The sequence below is a fragment of the Littorina saxatilis genome, linkage group LG1, assembly GCF_037325665.1.
Source record: "Littorina saxatilis isolate snail1 linkage group LG1, US_GU_Lsax_2.0, whole genome shotgun sequence".
In the NCBI taxonomy this organism is placed as follows: Eukaryota; Metazoa; Mollusca; class Gastropoda; order Littorinimorpha; family Littorinidae; genus Littorina; species Littorina saxatilis.
In genome coordinates, this window is record NC_090245.1 from 108,010,203 (window position 1) to 108,024,763 (window position 14,561).

The 14,561-nt window shown below is 44.6% G+C and overlaps 1 protein-coding gene across 4 annotated transcripts in view; it reads right to left on the bottom strand.

Moving 5' to 3' along the window:
* The window catches only part of LOC138949430 (TP53-binding protein 1-like), a 129,615-nt gene that overhangs the window by 79,841 nt on the left and 35,213 nt on the right, over positions 1-14,561 (bottom strand). For 3 of the 4 annotated variants that reach the window (XM_070321274.1, XM_070321259.1, XM_070321266.1), the window contains exons 16-18: positions 13,256-13,430; positions 12,710-12,845; positions 11,292-11,494 (exon numbers count right to left, since the gene is read on the bottom strand). In XM_070321274.1, the coding sequence (XP_070177375.1) occupies positions 11,292-11,494; positions 12,710-12,845; positions 13,256-13,430 (514 nt within the window). The remainder of the gene's footprint in view (positions 1-11,291; positions 11,495-12,709; positions 12,846-13,255; positions 13,431-14,561) is intronic. The other variant, XM_070321282.1, reaches the window with a different exon arrangement.

The window sequence follows — 14,561 nt, forward strand, 5'->3', positions numbered from 1 at the left end:
CATCACAACACAAAAATAGCCTTCTTCTTCAATACCCAGCAATGAGAACTCCACACTCTACCTGATGGCTTACTTCTTCTTCTTCAATACCCAGCAATGAGAACTCCACACTCTACCTGATGGCTTACTTCTTCTTCAATACCCAGCAATGAGAACTCCACACTCTACCTGATGGCTTACTTCTTCAACACCCAGCACTGAGAACTCCACACTCTACCTGATGGCTTACTTCTTCTTCTTCAACACCCAGCACTGAGAACTCCACACTCTACCTGATGGCTTACTTCTTCTTCAACACCCAGCAATGAGAACTCCACACTCTACCTGATGCCTTATTTCTTCTTCTTCAATACCCAGCAATGAGAACTCCACACTCTACCTGATGGCTTACTTCTTCTTCAATACCCAGCAATGAGAACTCCACACTCTACCTGATGGCTTATTTCTTCTTCTTCAATACCCAGCAATGAGAACTCCACACTCTACCTGATGGCTTACTTCTTCTTCTTCAACACCCAGCACTGAGAACTCCACACTCTACCTGATGGCTTACTTCTTCTTCAACACCCAGCAATGAGAACTCCACACTCTACCTGATGGCTTACTTCTTCTTCAACACCCAGCAATGAGAACTCCACACTCTACCTGATGGCTTACTTCTTCTTCTTCAATACCCAGCAATGAGAACTCCACACTCTACCTGATGGCTTACTTCTTCTTCAACACCCAGCAATGAGAACTCCACACTCTACCTGATGGCTTACTTCTTCTTCTTCAACACCCAGCAATGAGAACTCCACACTCTACCTGATGGCTTATTTCTTCTTCAATACCCAGCAATGAGAACTCCACACTCTACCTGATGGCTTACTTCTTCTTCTTCAATACCCAGCAATGAGAACTCCACACTCTACCTGATGGCTTACTTCTTCTTCTTCAACACCCAGCAATGAGAACTCCACACTCTACCTGATGGCTTACTTCTTCTTCTTCAACACCCAGCAATGAGAACTCCACACTCTACCTGATGGCTTACTTCTTCTTCAACACCCAGCAATGAGAACTCCACACTCTACCTGATGGCTTACTTCTTCTTCTTCAACACCCAGCAATGAGAACTCCACACTCTACCTGATGGCTTACTTCTTCTTCAACACCCAGCAATGAGAACTCCACACTCTACCTGATGGCTTACTTCTTCAATACCCAGCAATGAGAACTCCACACTCTACCTGATGGCTTACTTCTTCTTCAACACCCAGCAATGAGAACTCCACACTCTACCTGATGGCTTACTTCTTCTTCTTCAACACCCAGCAATGAGAACTCCACACTCTACCTGATGGCTTACTTCTTCAATACCCAGCAATGAGAACTCCACACTCTACCTGATGGCTTACTTCTTCTTCAACACCCAGCAATGAGAACTCCACACTCTACCTGATGGCTTACTTCTTCTTCTTCAACACCCAGCAATGAGAACTCCACACTCTACCTGATGGCTTACTTCTTCAACACCCAGCAATGAGAACTCCACACTCTACCTGATGGCTTACTTCTTCAACACCCAGCAATGAGAACTCCACACTTTACCTGATGGCTTACTTCTTCTTCTTCAACACCCAGCAATGAGAACTCCACACTCTACCTGATGGCTTACTTCTTCAACACCCAGCAATGAGAACTCCACACTCTACCTGATGGCTTACTTCTTCTTCAATACCCAGCAATGAGAACTCCACACTCTACCTGATGGCTTACTTCTTCTTCTTCAACACCCAGCAATGAGAACTCCACACTTTACCTGATGGCTTACTTCTTCTTCTTCAATACCCAGCAATGAGAACTCCACACTCTACCTGATGGCTTACTTCTTCTTCTTCAATACCCAGCAATGAGAACTCCACACTCTACCTGATGGCTTATTTCTTCTTCAATACCCAGCAATGAGAACTCCACACTCTACCTGATGGCTTACTTCTTCAACACCCAGCACTGAGAACTCCACACTCTACCTGATGGCTTACTTCTTCAACACCCAGCACTGAGAACTCCACACTCTACCTGATGGCTTACTTCTTCAACACCCAGCACTGAGAACTCCACACTCTACCTGATGGCTTACTTCTTCAACACCCAGCACTGAGAACTCCACACTCTACCTGATGGCTTACTTCTTCAACACCCAGCAATGAGAACTCCACACTCTACCTGATGGCTTACTTCTTCAACACCCAGCAATGAGAACTCCACACTCTACCTGATGGCTTACTTCTTCAACACCCAGTAATGAGAACTCCACACTCTACCTGATGGCTTACTTCTTCTTCTTCAACACCCAGCAATGAGAACTCCACACTCTACCTGATGGCTTACTTCTTCAACACCCAGCACTGAGAACTCCACACTCTACCTGATGGCTTACTTCTTCAACACCCAGTAATGAGAACTCCACACTCTACCTGATGGCTTACTTCTTCTTCTTCAATACCCAGCAATGAGAACTCCACACTCTACCTGATGGCTTACTTCTTCTTCTTCAACACCCAGCAATGAGAACTCCACACTCTACCTGATGGCTTACTTCTTCTTCTTCAACACCCAGCAATGAGAACTCCACACTCTACCTGATGGCTTACTTCTTCTTCTTCAACACCCAGCAATGAGAACTCCACACTCTACCTGATGGCTTACTTCTTCAATACCCAGCAATGAGAACTCCACACTCTACCTGATGGCTTACTTCTTCAACACCCAGCAATGAGAACTCCACACTCTACCTGATGGCTTACTTCTTCTTCTTCAACACCCAGCAATGAGAACTCCACACTCTACCTGATGGCTTACTTCTTCAATACCCAGCAATGAGAACTCCACACTCTACCTGATGGCTTACTTCTTCTTCTTCAACACCCAGCAATGAGAACTCCACACTCTACCTGATGGCTTACTTCTTCTTCTTCAACACCCAGCAATGAGAACTCCACACTCTACCTGATGGCTTACTTCTTCTTCTTCAATACCCAGCAATGAGAACTCCACACTCTACCTGATGGCTTACTTCTTCTTCAACACCCAGCAATGAGAACTCCACACTCTACCTGATGGCTTACTTCTTCTTCAACACCCAGCAATGAGAACTCCACACTCTACCTGATGGCTTACTTCTTCTTCTTCAACACCCAGCAATGAGAACTCCACACTCTACCTGATGGCTTACTTCTTCTTCTTCAATACCCAGCAATGAGAACTCCACACTCTACCTGATGGCTTACTTCTTCTTCTTCAACACCCAGCAATGAGAACTCCACACTCTACCTGATGGCTTACTTCTTCTTCTTCAACACCCAGCAATGAGAACTCCACACTCTACCTGATGGCTTACTTCTTCTTCTTCAACACCCAGCAATGAGAACTCCACACTCTACCTGATGGCTTACTTCTTCTTCAACACCCAGCAATGAGAACTCCACACTCTACCTGATGGCTTACTTCTTCTTCTTCAATACCCAGCAATGAGAACTCCACACTCTACCTGATGGCTTACTTCTTCTTCAACACCCAGCAATGAGAACTCCACACTCTACCTGATGGCTTACTTCTTCTTCTTCAATACCCAGCAATGAGAACTCCACACTCTACCTGATGGCTTATTTCTTCTTCTTCAACACCCAGCAATGAGAACTCCACACTCTACCTGATGGCTTATTTCTTCTTCAATACCCAGCAATGAGAACTCCACACTCTACCTGATGGCTTACTTCTTCAACACCCAGCAATGAGAACTCCACACTCTACCTGATGGCTTACTTCTTCTTCTTCAACACCCAGCACTGAGAACTCCACACTCTACCTGATGGCTTACTTCTTCTTCAATACCCAGCAATGAGAACTCCACACTCTACCTGATGGCTTACTTCTTCTTCAACACCCAGCACTGAGAACTCCACACTCTACCTGATGGCTTACTTCTTCAACACCCAGCAATGAGAACTCCACACTCTACCTGATGGCTTACTTCTTCAACACCCAGTAATGAGAACTCCACACTCTACCTGATGGCTTACTTCTTCAACACCCAGTAATGAGAACTCCACACTCTACCTGATGGCTTACTTCTTCAACACCCAGTAATGAGAACTCCACACTCTACCTGATGGCTTACTTCTTCTTCTTCAACACCCAGCACTGAGAACTCCACACTTTACCTGATGGCTTACTTCTTCTTCTTCAATACCCAGCAATGAGAACTCCACACTCTACCTGATGGCTTACTTCTTCTTCTTCAATACCCAGCAATGAGAACTCCACACTCTACCTGATGGCTTACTTCTTCTTCTTCAATACCCAGCAATGAGAACTCCACACTCTACCTGATGGCTTATTTCTTCTTCAACACCCAGCAATGAGAACTCCACACTCTACCTGATGGCTTACTTCTTCAACACCCAGCAATGAGAACTCCACACTCTACCTGATGGCTTACTTCTTCAACACCCAGCAATGAGAACTCCACACTCTACCTGATGGCTTACTTCTTCAACACCCAGCAATGAGAACTCCACACTCTACCTGATGGCTTACTTCTTCAACACCCAGCAATGAGAACTCCACACTCTACCTGATGGCTTACTACTTCTTCTTCAACACCCAGTAATGAGAACTCCACACTCTACCTGATGGCTTACTTCTTCTTCAACACCCAGCAATGAGAACTCCACACTCTACCTGATGGCTTACTTCTTCTTCAACACCCAGCAATGAGAACTCCACACTTTACCTGATGCCTTATTTCTTCTTCAACACCCAGCAATGAGAACTCCACACTCTACCTGATGGCTTACTTCTTCTTCAACACCCAGCAATGAGAACTCCACACTCTACCTGATGCCTTATTTCTTCTTCAACACCCAGCAATGAGAACTCCACACTCTACCTGATGGCTTACTTCTTCAACACCCAGCACTGAGAACTCCACACTCTACCTGATGGCTTACTTCTTCAACACCCAGCACTGAGAACTCCACACTCTACCTGATGGCTTACTTCTTCAACACCCAGCAATGAGAACTCCACACTCTACCTGATGGCTTACTTCTTCAACACCCAGTAATGAGAACTCCACTCTCTACCTGATGGCTTACTTCTTCTTCTTCAACACCCAGCAATGAGAACTCCACACTCTACCTGATGGCTTACTTCTTCTTCTTCAACACCCAGCACTGAGAACTCCACACTTTACCTGATGGCTTACTTCTTCTTCTTCAATACCCAGCAATGAGAACTCCACACTCTACCTGATGGCTTATTTCTTCTTCTTCAACACCCAGCAATGAGAACTCCACACTCTACCTGATGGCTTACTTCTTCTTCTTCAACACCCAGCAATGAGAACTCCACACTCTACCTGATGGCTTACTTCTTCAACACCCAGCAATGAGAACTCCACACTCTACCTGATGGCTTACTTCTTCAACACCCAGCAATGAGAACTCCACACTCTACCTGATGGCTTACTTCTTCTTCTTCAACACCCAGCACTGAGAACTCCACACTCTACCTGATGGCTTACTTCTTCAACACCCAGCAATGAGAACTCCACACTCTACCTGATGGCTTACTTCTTCAACACCCAGCAATGAGAACTCCACACTCTACCTGATGGCTTACTTCTTCAACACCCAGCAATGAGAACTCCACACTCTACCTGATGGCTTACTTCTTCTTCTTCAATACCCAGCAATGAGAACTCCACACTCTACCTGATGGCTTACTTCTTCTTCTTCAACACCCAGCAATGAGAACTCCACACTCTACCTGATGGCTTATTTCTTCTTCTTCAATACCCAGCAATGAGAACTCCACACTCTACCTGATGGCTTACTTCTTCTTCTTCAATACCCAGCAATGAGAACTCCACACTCTACCTGATGGCTTATTTCTTCTTCAATACCCAGCAATGAGAACTCCACACTCTACCTGATGGCTTACTTCTTCAACACCCAGCACTGAGAACTCCACACTCTACCTGATGGCTTACTTCTTCAACACCCAGCACTGAGAACTCCACACTCTACCTGATGGCTTACTTCTTCAACACCCAGCACTGAGAACTCCACACTCTACCTGATGGCTTACTTCTTCAACACCCAGCACTGAGAACTCCACACTCTACCTGATGGCTTACTTCTTCAACACCCAGCAATGAGAACTCCACACTCTACCTGATGGCTTACTTCTTCAACACCCAGCAATGAGAACTCCACACTCTACCTGATGGCTTACTTCTTCTTCAACACCCAGTAATGAGAACTCCACACTCTACCTGATGGCTTACTTCTTCTTCTTCAACACCCAGCAATGAGAACTCCACACTCTACCTGATGGCTTACTTCTTCTTCTTCAACACCCAGTAATGAGAACTCCACACTCTACCTGATGGCTTACTTCTTCTTCTTCAACACCCAGCAATGAGAACTCCACACTCTACCTGATGGCTTACTTCTTCAACACCCAGCACTGAGAACTCCACACTCTACCTGATGGCTTACTTCTTCTTCAACACCCAGCAATGAGAACTCCACACTCTACCTGATGGCTTACTTCTTCTTCTTCAACACCCAGCAATGAGAACTCCACACTCTACCTGATGGCTTACTTCTTCTTCTTCAACACCCAGCAATGAGAACTCCACACTCTACCTGATGGCTTACTTCTTCTTCTTCAACACCCAGCAATGAGAACTCCACACTCTACCTGATGGCTTACTTCTTCTTCTTCAACACCCAGCAATGAGAACTCCACACTCTACCTGATGGCTTACTTCTTCTTCAACACCCAGCAATGAGAACTCCACACTCTACCTGATGGCTTACTTCTTCTTCAACACCCAGCAATGAGAACTCCACACTCTACCTGATGGCTTACTTCTTCTTCTTCAACACCCAGCAATGAGAACTCCACACTCTACCTGATGGCTTACTTCTTCTTCAACACCCAGCAATGAGAACTCCACACTCTACCTGATGGCTTACTTCTTCTTCAACACCCAGCAATGAGAACTCCACACTCTACCTGATGGCTTACTTCTTCTTCAATACCCAGCAATGAGAACTCCACACTCTACCTGATGGCTTACTTCTTCTTCAACACCCAGCAATGAGAACTCCACACTCTACCTGATGGCTTACTTCTTCTTCAACACCCAGCAATGAGAACTCCACACTCTACCTGATGGCTTACTTCTTCTTCAACACCCAGCACTGAGAACTCCACACTCTACCTGATGGCTTACTTCTTCTTCAACACCCAGCAATGAGAACTCCACACTCTACCTGATGGCTTACTTCTTCTTCAACACCCAGCAATGAGAACTCCACACTCTACCTGATGGCTTACTTCTTCTTCAACACCCAGCACTGAGAACTCCACACTCTACCTGATGGCTTACTTCTTCTTCAACACCCAGCACTGAGAACTCCACACTCTACCTGATGGCTTACTTCTTCTTCAACACCCAGCAATGAGAACTCCACACTTTACCTGATGGCTTACTTCTTCTTCTTCAACACCCAGCAATGAGAACTCCACACTCTACCTGATGGCTTACTTCTTCTTCTTCAACACCCAGCAATGAGAACTCCACACTCTACCTGATGGCTTACTTCTTCTTCTTCAACACCCAGCAATGAGAACTCCACACTCTACCTGATGGCTTACTTCTTCTTCTTCAATACCCAGCAATGAGAACTCCATACTCTACCTGATGGCTTACTTCTTCTTCTTCAACACCCAGCAATGAGAACTCCACACTCTACCTGATGGCTTACTTCTTCTTCTTCAACACCCAGCAATGAGAACTCCACACTCTACCTGATGGCTTACTTCTTCTTCAACACCCAGCAATGAGAACTCCACACTCTACCTGATGGCTTACTTCTTCAACACCCAGCAATGAGAACTCCACACTCTACCTGATGGCTTACTTCTTCTTCTTCAACACCCAGCACTGAGAACTCCACACTCTACCTGATGGCTTACTTCTTCAACACCCAGCAATGAGAACTCCACACTCTACCTGATGGCTTACTTCTTCAACACCCAGCAATGAGAACTCCACACTCTACCTGATGGCTTACTTCTTCAACACCCAGCAATGAGAACTCCACACTCTACCTGATGGCTTACTTCTTCTTCTTCAACACCCAGCAATGAGAACTCCACACTCTACCTGATGGCTTACTTCTTCAACACCCAGCAATGAGAACTCCACACTCTACCTGATGGCTTACTTCTTCTTCTTCAACACCCAGCAATGAGAACTCCACACTCTACCTGATGGCTTACTTCTTCTTCTTCAATACCCAGCAATGAGAACTCCACACTCTACCTGATGGCTTACTTCTTCTTCTTCAACACCCAGCAATGAGAACTCCACACTCTACCTGATGGCTTATTTCTTCTTCTTCAATACCCAGCAATGAGAACTCCACACTCTACCTGATGGCTTACTTCTTCAACACCCAGCAATGAGAACTCCACACTCTACCTGATGGCTTACTTCTTCAACACCCAGCAATGAGAACTCCACACTCTACCTGATGGCTTACTTCTTCAACACCCAGTAATGAGAACTCCACACTCTACCTGATGGCTTACTTCTTCTTCTTCAACACCCAGCAATGAGAACTCCACACTCTACCTGATGGCTTACTTCTTCTTCTTCAATACCCAGCAATGAGAACTCCACACTCTACCTGATGGCTTACTTCTTCTTCTTCAATACCCAGCAATGAGAACTCCACACTCTACCTGATGGCTTACTTCTTCTTCAACACCCAGCAATGAGAACTCCACACTCTACCTGATGGCTTACTTCTTCTTCAATACCCAGCAATGAGAACTCCACACTCTACCTGATGGCTTACTTCTTCTTCAACACCCAGCAATGAGAACTCCACACTCTACCTGATGGCTTACTTCTTCTTCAACACCCAGCAATGAGAACTCCACACTCTACCTGATGGCTTACTTCTTCTTCAACACCCAGCAATGAGAACTCCACACTCTACCTGATGGCTTACTTCTTCTTCAACACCCAGCAATGAGAACTCCACACTCTACCTGATGCCTTATTTCTTCAACACCCAGCACTGAGAACTCCACACTCTACCTGATGGCTTACTTCTTCAACACCCAGCACTGAGAACTCCACACTCTACCTGATGGCTTACTTCTTCTTCAATACCCAGCAATGAGAACTCCACACTCTACCTGATGGCTTACTTCTTCTTCTTCAACACCCAGCAATGAGAACTCCACACTCTACCTGATGGCTTACTTCTTCTTCTTCAATACCCAGCAATGAGAACTCCACACTCTACCTGATGGCTTACTTCTTCTTCTTCAACACCCAGCAATGAGAACTCCACACTCTACCTGATGGCTTACTTCTTCAACACCCAGCAATGAGAACTCCACACTTTACCTGATGGCTTACTTCTTCAACACCCAGTAATGAGAACTCCACACTCTACCTGATGGCTTACTTCTTCAACACCCAGTAATGAGAACTCCACACTCTACCTGATGGCTTACTTCTTCAACACCCAGCAATGAGAACTCCACACTCTACCTGATGGCTTACTTCTTCTTCTTCAACACCCAGCAATGAGAACTCCACACTCTACCTGATGGCTTACTTCTTCAACACCCAGCAATGAGAACTCCACACTCTACCTGATGGCTTACTTCTTCAATACCCAGCAATGAGAACTCCACACTCTACCTGATGGCTTACTTCTTCAACACCCAGTAATGAGAACTCCACACTCTACCTGATGGCTTACTTCTTCTTCTTCAACACCCAGCAATGAGAACTCCACACTCTACCTGATGGCTTACTTCTTCTTCTTCAATACCCAGCAATGAGAACTCCACACTCTACCTGATGGCTTACTTCTTCTTCTTCAATACCCAGCAATGAGAACTCCACACTCTACCTGATGGCTTACTTCTTCTTCAATACCCAGCAATGAGAACTCCACACTCTACCTGATGGCTTACTTCTTCTTCAATACCCAGCAATGAGAACTCCACACTCTACCTGATGGCTTACTTCTTCTTCAACACCCAGCAATGAGAACTCCACACTCTACCTGATGCCTTATTTCTTCTTCTTCAATACCCAGCAATGAGAACTCCACACTCTACCTGATGGCTTACTTCTTCTTCAACACCCAGCACTGAGAACTCCACACTCTACCTGATGGCTTACTTCTTCTTCAACACCCAGCACTGAGAACTCCACACTCTACCTGATGGCTTACTTCTTCTTCTTCAACACCCAGCAATGAGAACTCCACACTCTACCTGATGGCTTACTTCTTCTTCAATACCCAGCAATGAGAACTCCACACTCTACCTGATGGCTTACTTCTTCTTCTTCAACACCCAGCAATGAGAACTCCACACTCTACCTGATGGCTTACTTCTTCTTCAATACCCAGCAATGAGAACTCCACACTCTACCTGATGGCTTATTTCTTCTTCTTCAATACCCAGCAATGAGAACTCCACACTCTACCTGATGGCTTACTTCTTCTTCTTCAATACCCAGCAATGAGAACTCCACACTCTACCTGATGGCTTACTTCTTCTTCTTCAATACCCAGCAATGAGAACTCCACACTCTACCTGATGGCTTACTTCTTCTTCAATACCCAGCAATGAGAACTCCACACTCTACCTGATGGCTTATTTCTTCTTCTTCAACACCCAGCAATGAGAACTCCACACTCTACCTGATGGCTTATTTCTTCTTCTTCAACACCCAGCAATGAGAACTCCACACTCTACCTGATGGCTTACTTCTTCTTCTTCAATACCCAGCAATGAGAACTCCACACTCTACCTGATGGCTTACTTCTTCTTCTTCAACACCCAGCAATGAGAACTCCACACTCTACCTGATGGCTTATTTCTTCTTCTTCAACACCCAGCAATGAGAACTCCACACTCTACCTGATGGCTTACTTCTTCTTCAATACCCAGCAATGAGAACTCCACACTCTACCTGATGGCTTATTTCTTCTTCTTCAATACCCAGCAATGAGAACTCCACACTCTACCTGATGGCTTACTTCTTCTTCAACACCCAGCAATGAGAACTCCACACTCTACCTGATGGCTTATTTCTTCTTCAAAACGGCAACACTAAATTTATTTCTGTGGCCTTCTACTATAGCAAGGCCTTGTCTACTGAAAACTGATGTTTGGCTTTAAGCGCTAACCTGCTTCCATCTGACCTGTTGAGCCACACTTCTTGGATTCTGACCAACAGGCTGGGAATGTCTGGCTGCAGGCTGGCTACTTGGCTGGCCAGTGGGTAGACTGCTAGGCTGGCTGTGACTGGCAGGTCTGGACGGTCTGGCGGCAGGCTGGCTTGTCAGGGACTGGTGGGGGTGTGGTGCAGTTGACGGCAGCAATTGTGGCACTGGATGAAAAGTACAGAGTTATAGACATTTTGACATTTCTCGTAAAACAGACAATTTGCTGGAAACGTGTTATTGCTAACAGTTAGCATTATATGTGTCAGACAGGAGAGACTTACAGGACATTTCTAACTACAGGACATTTCTAAACTACAGGACATTTCTAACTACAGGACATTTCTAACTACAGGACATTTCTAAACTACAGGACATTTCTAACTACAGGACATTTCTAAACTACAGGACATTTCTAACTACAGGACATTTCTAAACTACAGGACATTTCTAACTACAGGACATTTCTAAACTACAGGACATTTCTAACTACAGGACATTTCTAAACTACAGGACATTTCTAACTACAGGACATTTCTAACTACAGGACATTTCTAACTACAGGACATTTCTAACTACAGGACATTTCTAACTACAGGACATTTCTAACTACAGGACATTTCAAACTACAGGACATTTCTAACTACAGGACATTTCTAACTACAGGACATTTCAAACTACAGGACATTTCTAAACTACAGGACATTTCTAACTACAGGACATTTCTAACTACAGGACATTTCTAACTACAGGACATTTCTAACTAGACTTCAAATACAGTGGATCCCCACTTTAAGACCCAGTGTTTTTAAGACCCAGTTTTTTTAAGACCCAGTTTTTTAAGACCCAGTTTTTTTAAGACCCAGTTTTTTTAAGACCCAGTTTTTTAAGACCCAGTTTTTTTAAGACCCAGTTTTTTTAAGACCCAGTTTTTTTAAGACCCAGTTTTTTTAAGACCCAGTTTTTTTAAGACCCAGTTTTTTGTGAGTATGTAAATAATTGTGTGTGTGTGTGTGTGTGTGTGTGTGTGTGTGTGTGAGTTGTGTCTGTGTGTGCATGACAGTGTAATGTACGTATGTATGCATGCATGGTGATGTGTGTCTGCATATGTGTCTGGTTGGTTTTTATTTTATTTTTACCGTGCCGTGCCAAGATGAAATCCTTTTGCAAAATTGGTGAATAAATATCTTGTATCTTGTATCTTTCACATGTTTTGTTCATAACCTCTGTAAATTTACCCCCATTTTAAGACTCCCTCCTGTTTAACACCTAATTTTTTCAGATTTTTTGTTTGGTCTTAAAAAGGGGTTTCAACTGCACATCTAATAACACAGAGATGTGATTTTTGTTTTTTCCACAGAGATTTGCATGACAGTTCCAACCTTGCGCCTGCTCCACTTGCTGTTTCCTGGCTGCTGCCCTTGCCCCAGTGGGCGGCGCCTTGCCGGAGAGAGCTGGGAAGACATCATATGACTGAGTTCCCTCCCCTTCCTCTTCTGGCTCGCTGTCCATCACAGTCTGAAAGAGTAAGCATATGGTGCACGGTTAGCATCATACATAGACTCGAATCCTCCTCTTTTTTTAAAAGAAATAAATGAAAGTGCTCAAAACTATTCTCCTACTTTTAACACAGAGAGCAAGCAAAACACACACAATTGAATACAAACACAGGGATGAGCCTGGGTCGAAATGAAAAAGCATACTGAGGTACTCCCTCCCTCCCCTCCCCCTCGCTCGTTATTGGCCAGAAAATGTTGGAACTGTGTTGCCTGGGTGTCAGAGAGGAGCAGCTTCCCTTGAATCAAAGCTCTAGGTTTGGGAGGAAAAAGAAGGGTCGGTCTGAGAATCTGAAACATTGAACTTTTTTTTCACAAGTACAATGGTTTGGTGAGTTGCTATAAATAGAAAGTGAACTATTCCATACTTACATCGATGTTAAAGACATCCCCCTCCTCCATCTTCGTTTGTGACTCGGACTGTTGCTGCGCGGCCGGTGTGTGTTGGAGTCGCTTCTGTGAGCATGGGATGGGATCGGAGTCTGACACGGAAGGCTCACCTTCCTTTGCAATTTCCGTTTTCTCTGCGCGGAGCGAGAAGTTGTCACTGAAACAAAATCTGCCCTCCTTATCGTCAGAAACATGGCAACAAAATCTGCCCTCCTTATCGTCAGAAACATGGCAACAAAATCTGCCCTCCTTATCGTCAGAAACATGGCAACAAAATCTGCCCTCCTTATCGTCAGAAACATGGCAACAAAATCTGCCCTCCTTATCGTCAGAAACATGGCAACAAAATCTGCCCTCCTTATCGTCAGAAACATGGCAACAAAATCTGCCCTCCTTATCGTCAGAAACATGGCAACAAAATCTGCCCTCCTTATCGTCAGAAACATGGCAACAAAATCTGCCCTCCTTATCGTCAGAAACATGGCAACAAAATCTGCCCTCCTTATCGTCAGAAACATGGCAACAAAATCTGCCCTCCTTATCGTCAGAAACATGGCAACAAAATCTGCCCTCCTTATCGTCAGAAACATGGCAACAAAATCTGCCCTCCTTATCGTCAGAAACATGGCAACAAAATCTGCCCTCCTTATCGTCAGAAACATGGCAACAAAATCTGCCCTCCTTATCGTCAGAAACATGGCAACAAAATCTGCCCTTCTTATCGTCAGAAACATGGCAACAAAATCTGCCCTCCTTATCGTCAGAAACATGGCAACAAAATCTGCCCTCCTTATCGTCAGAAACATGGCAACAAAATCTGCCCTCCTTATCGTCAGAAACATGGCAACAAAATCTGCCCTCCTTATCGTCAGAAACATGGCAACAAAAGCTTTGTTTCAGTTGATGCCTGCTATGAAGCCGAACAGCAGGAAGACAACTTTTTACACAGTCAAGCCAAAAAGAGTAATCTGGTGGAAGAAAGTGTAATGAAGATTACATTCGGCAATCATTTCGCACATTGTCACAAAGTCTTCTGCTCGGACAATTTCTTCATCCAGTTTTGTTACTGTATCACTCAACTTCCTGATAAAGAAACAGGTAATTTGAACGTCTTTTGTCTTTTGGTTTCCATGAGCTCTCTTTACTGCATCCTTGTGATAATTTGTCCCGATGTGCTATGCAGTCATATTTTCCAATGTGTGCACACGAAAAGTCACTGTGGCAAAGGGAACACAAGACGTGCTTTGGTCATTTTGATTAAGGTCCTAGGCATGGCCACGATTTCATT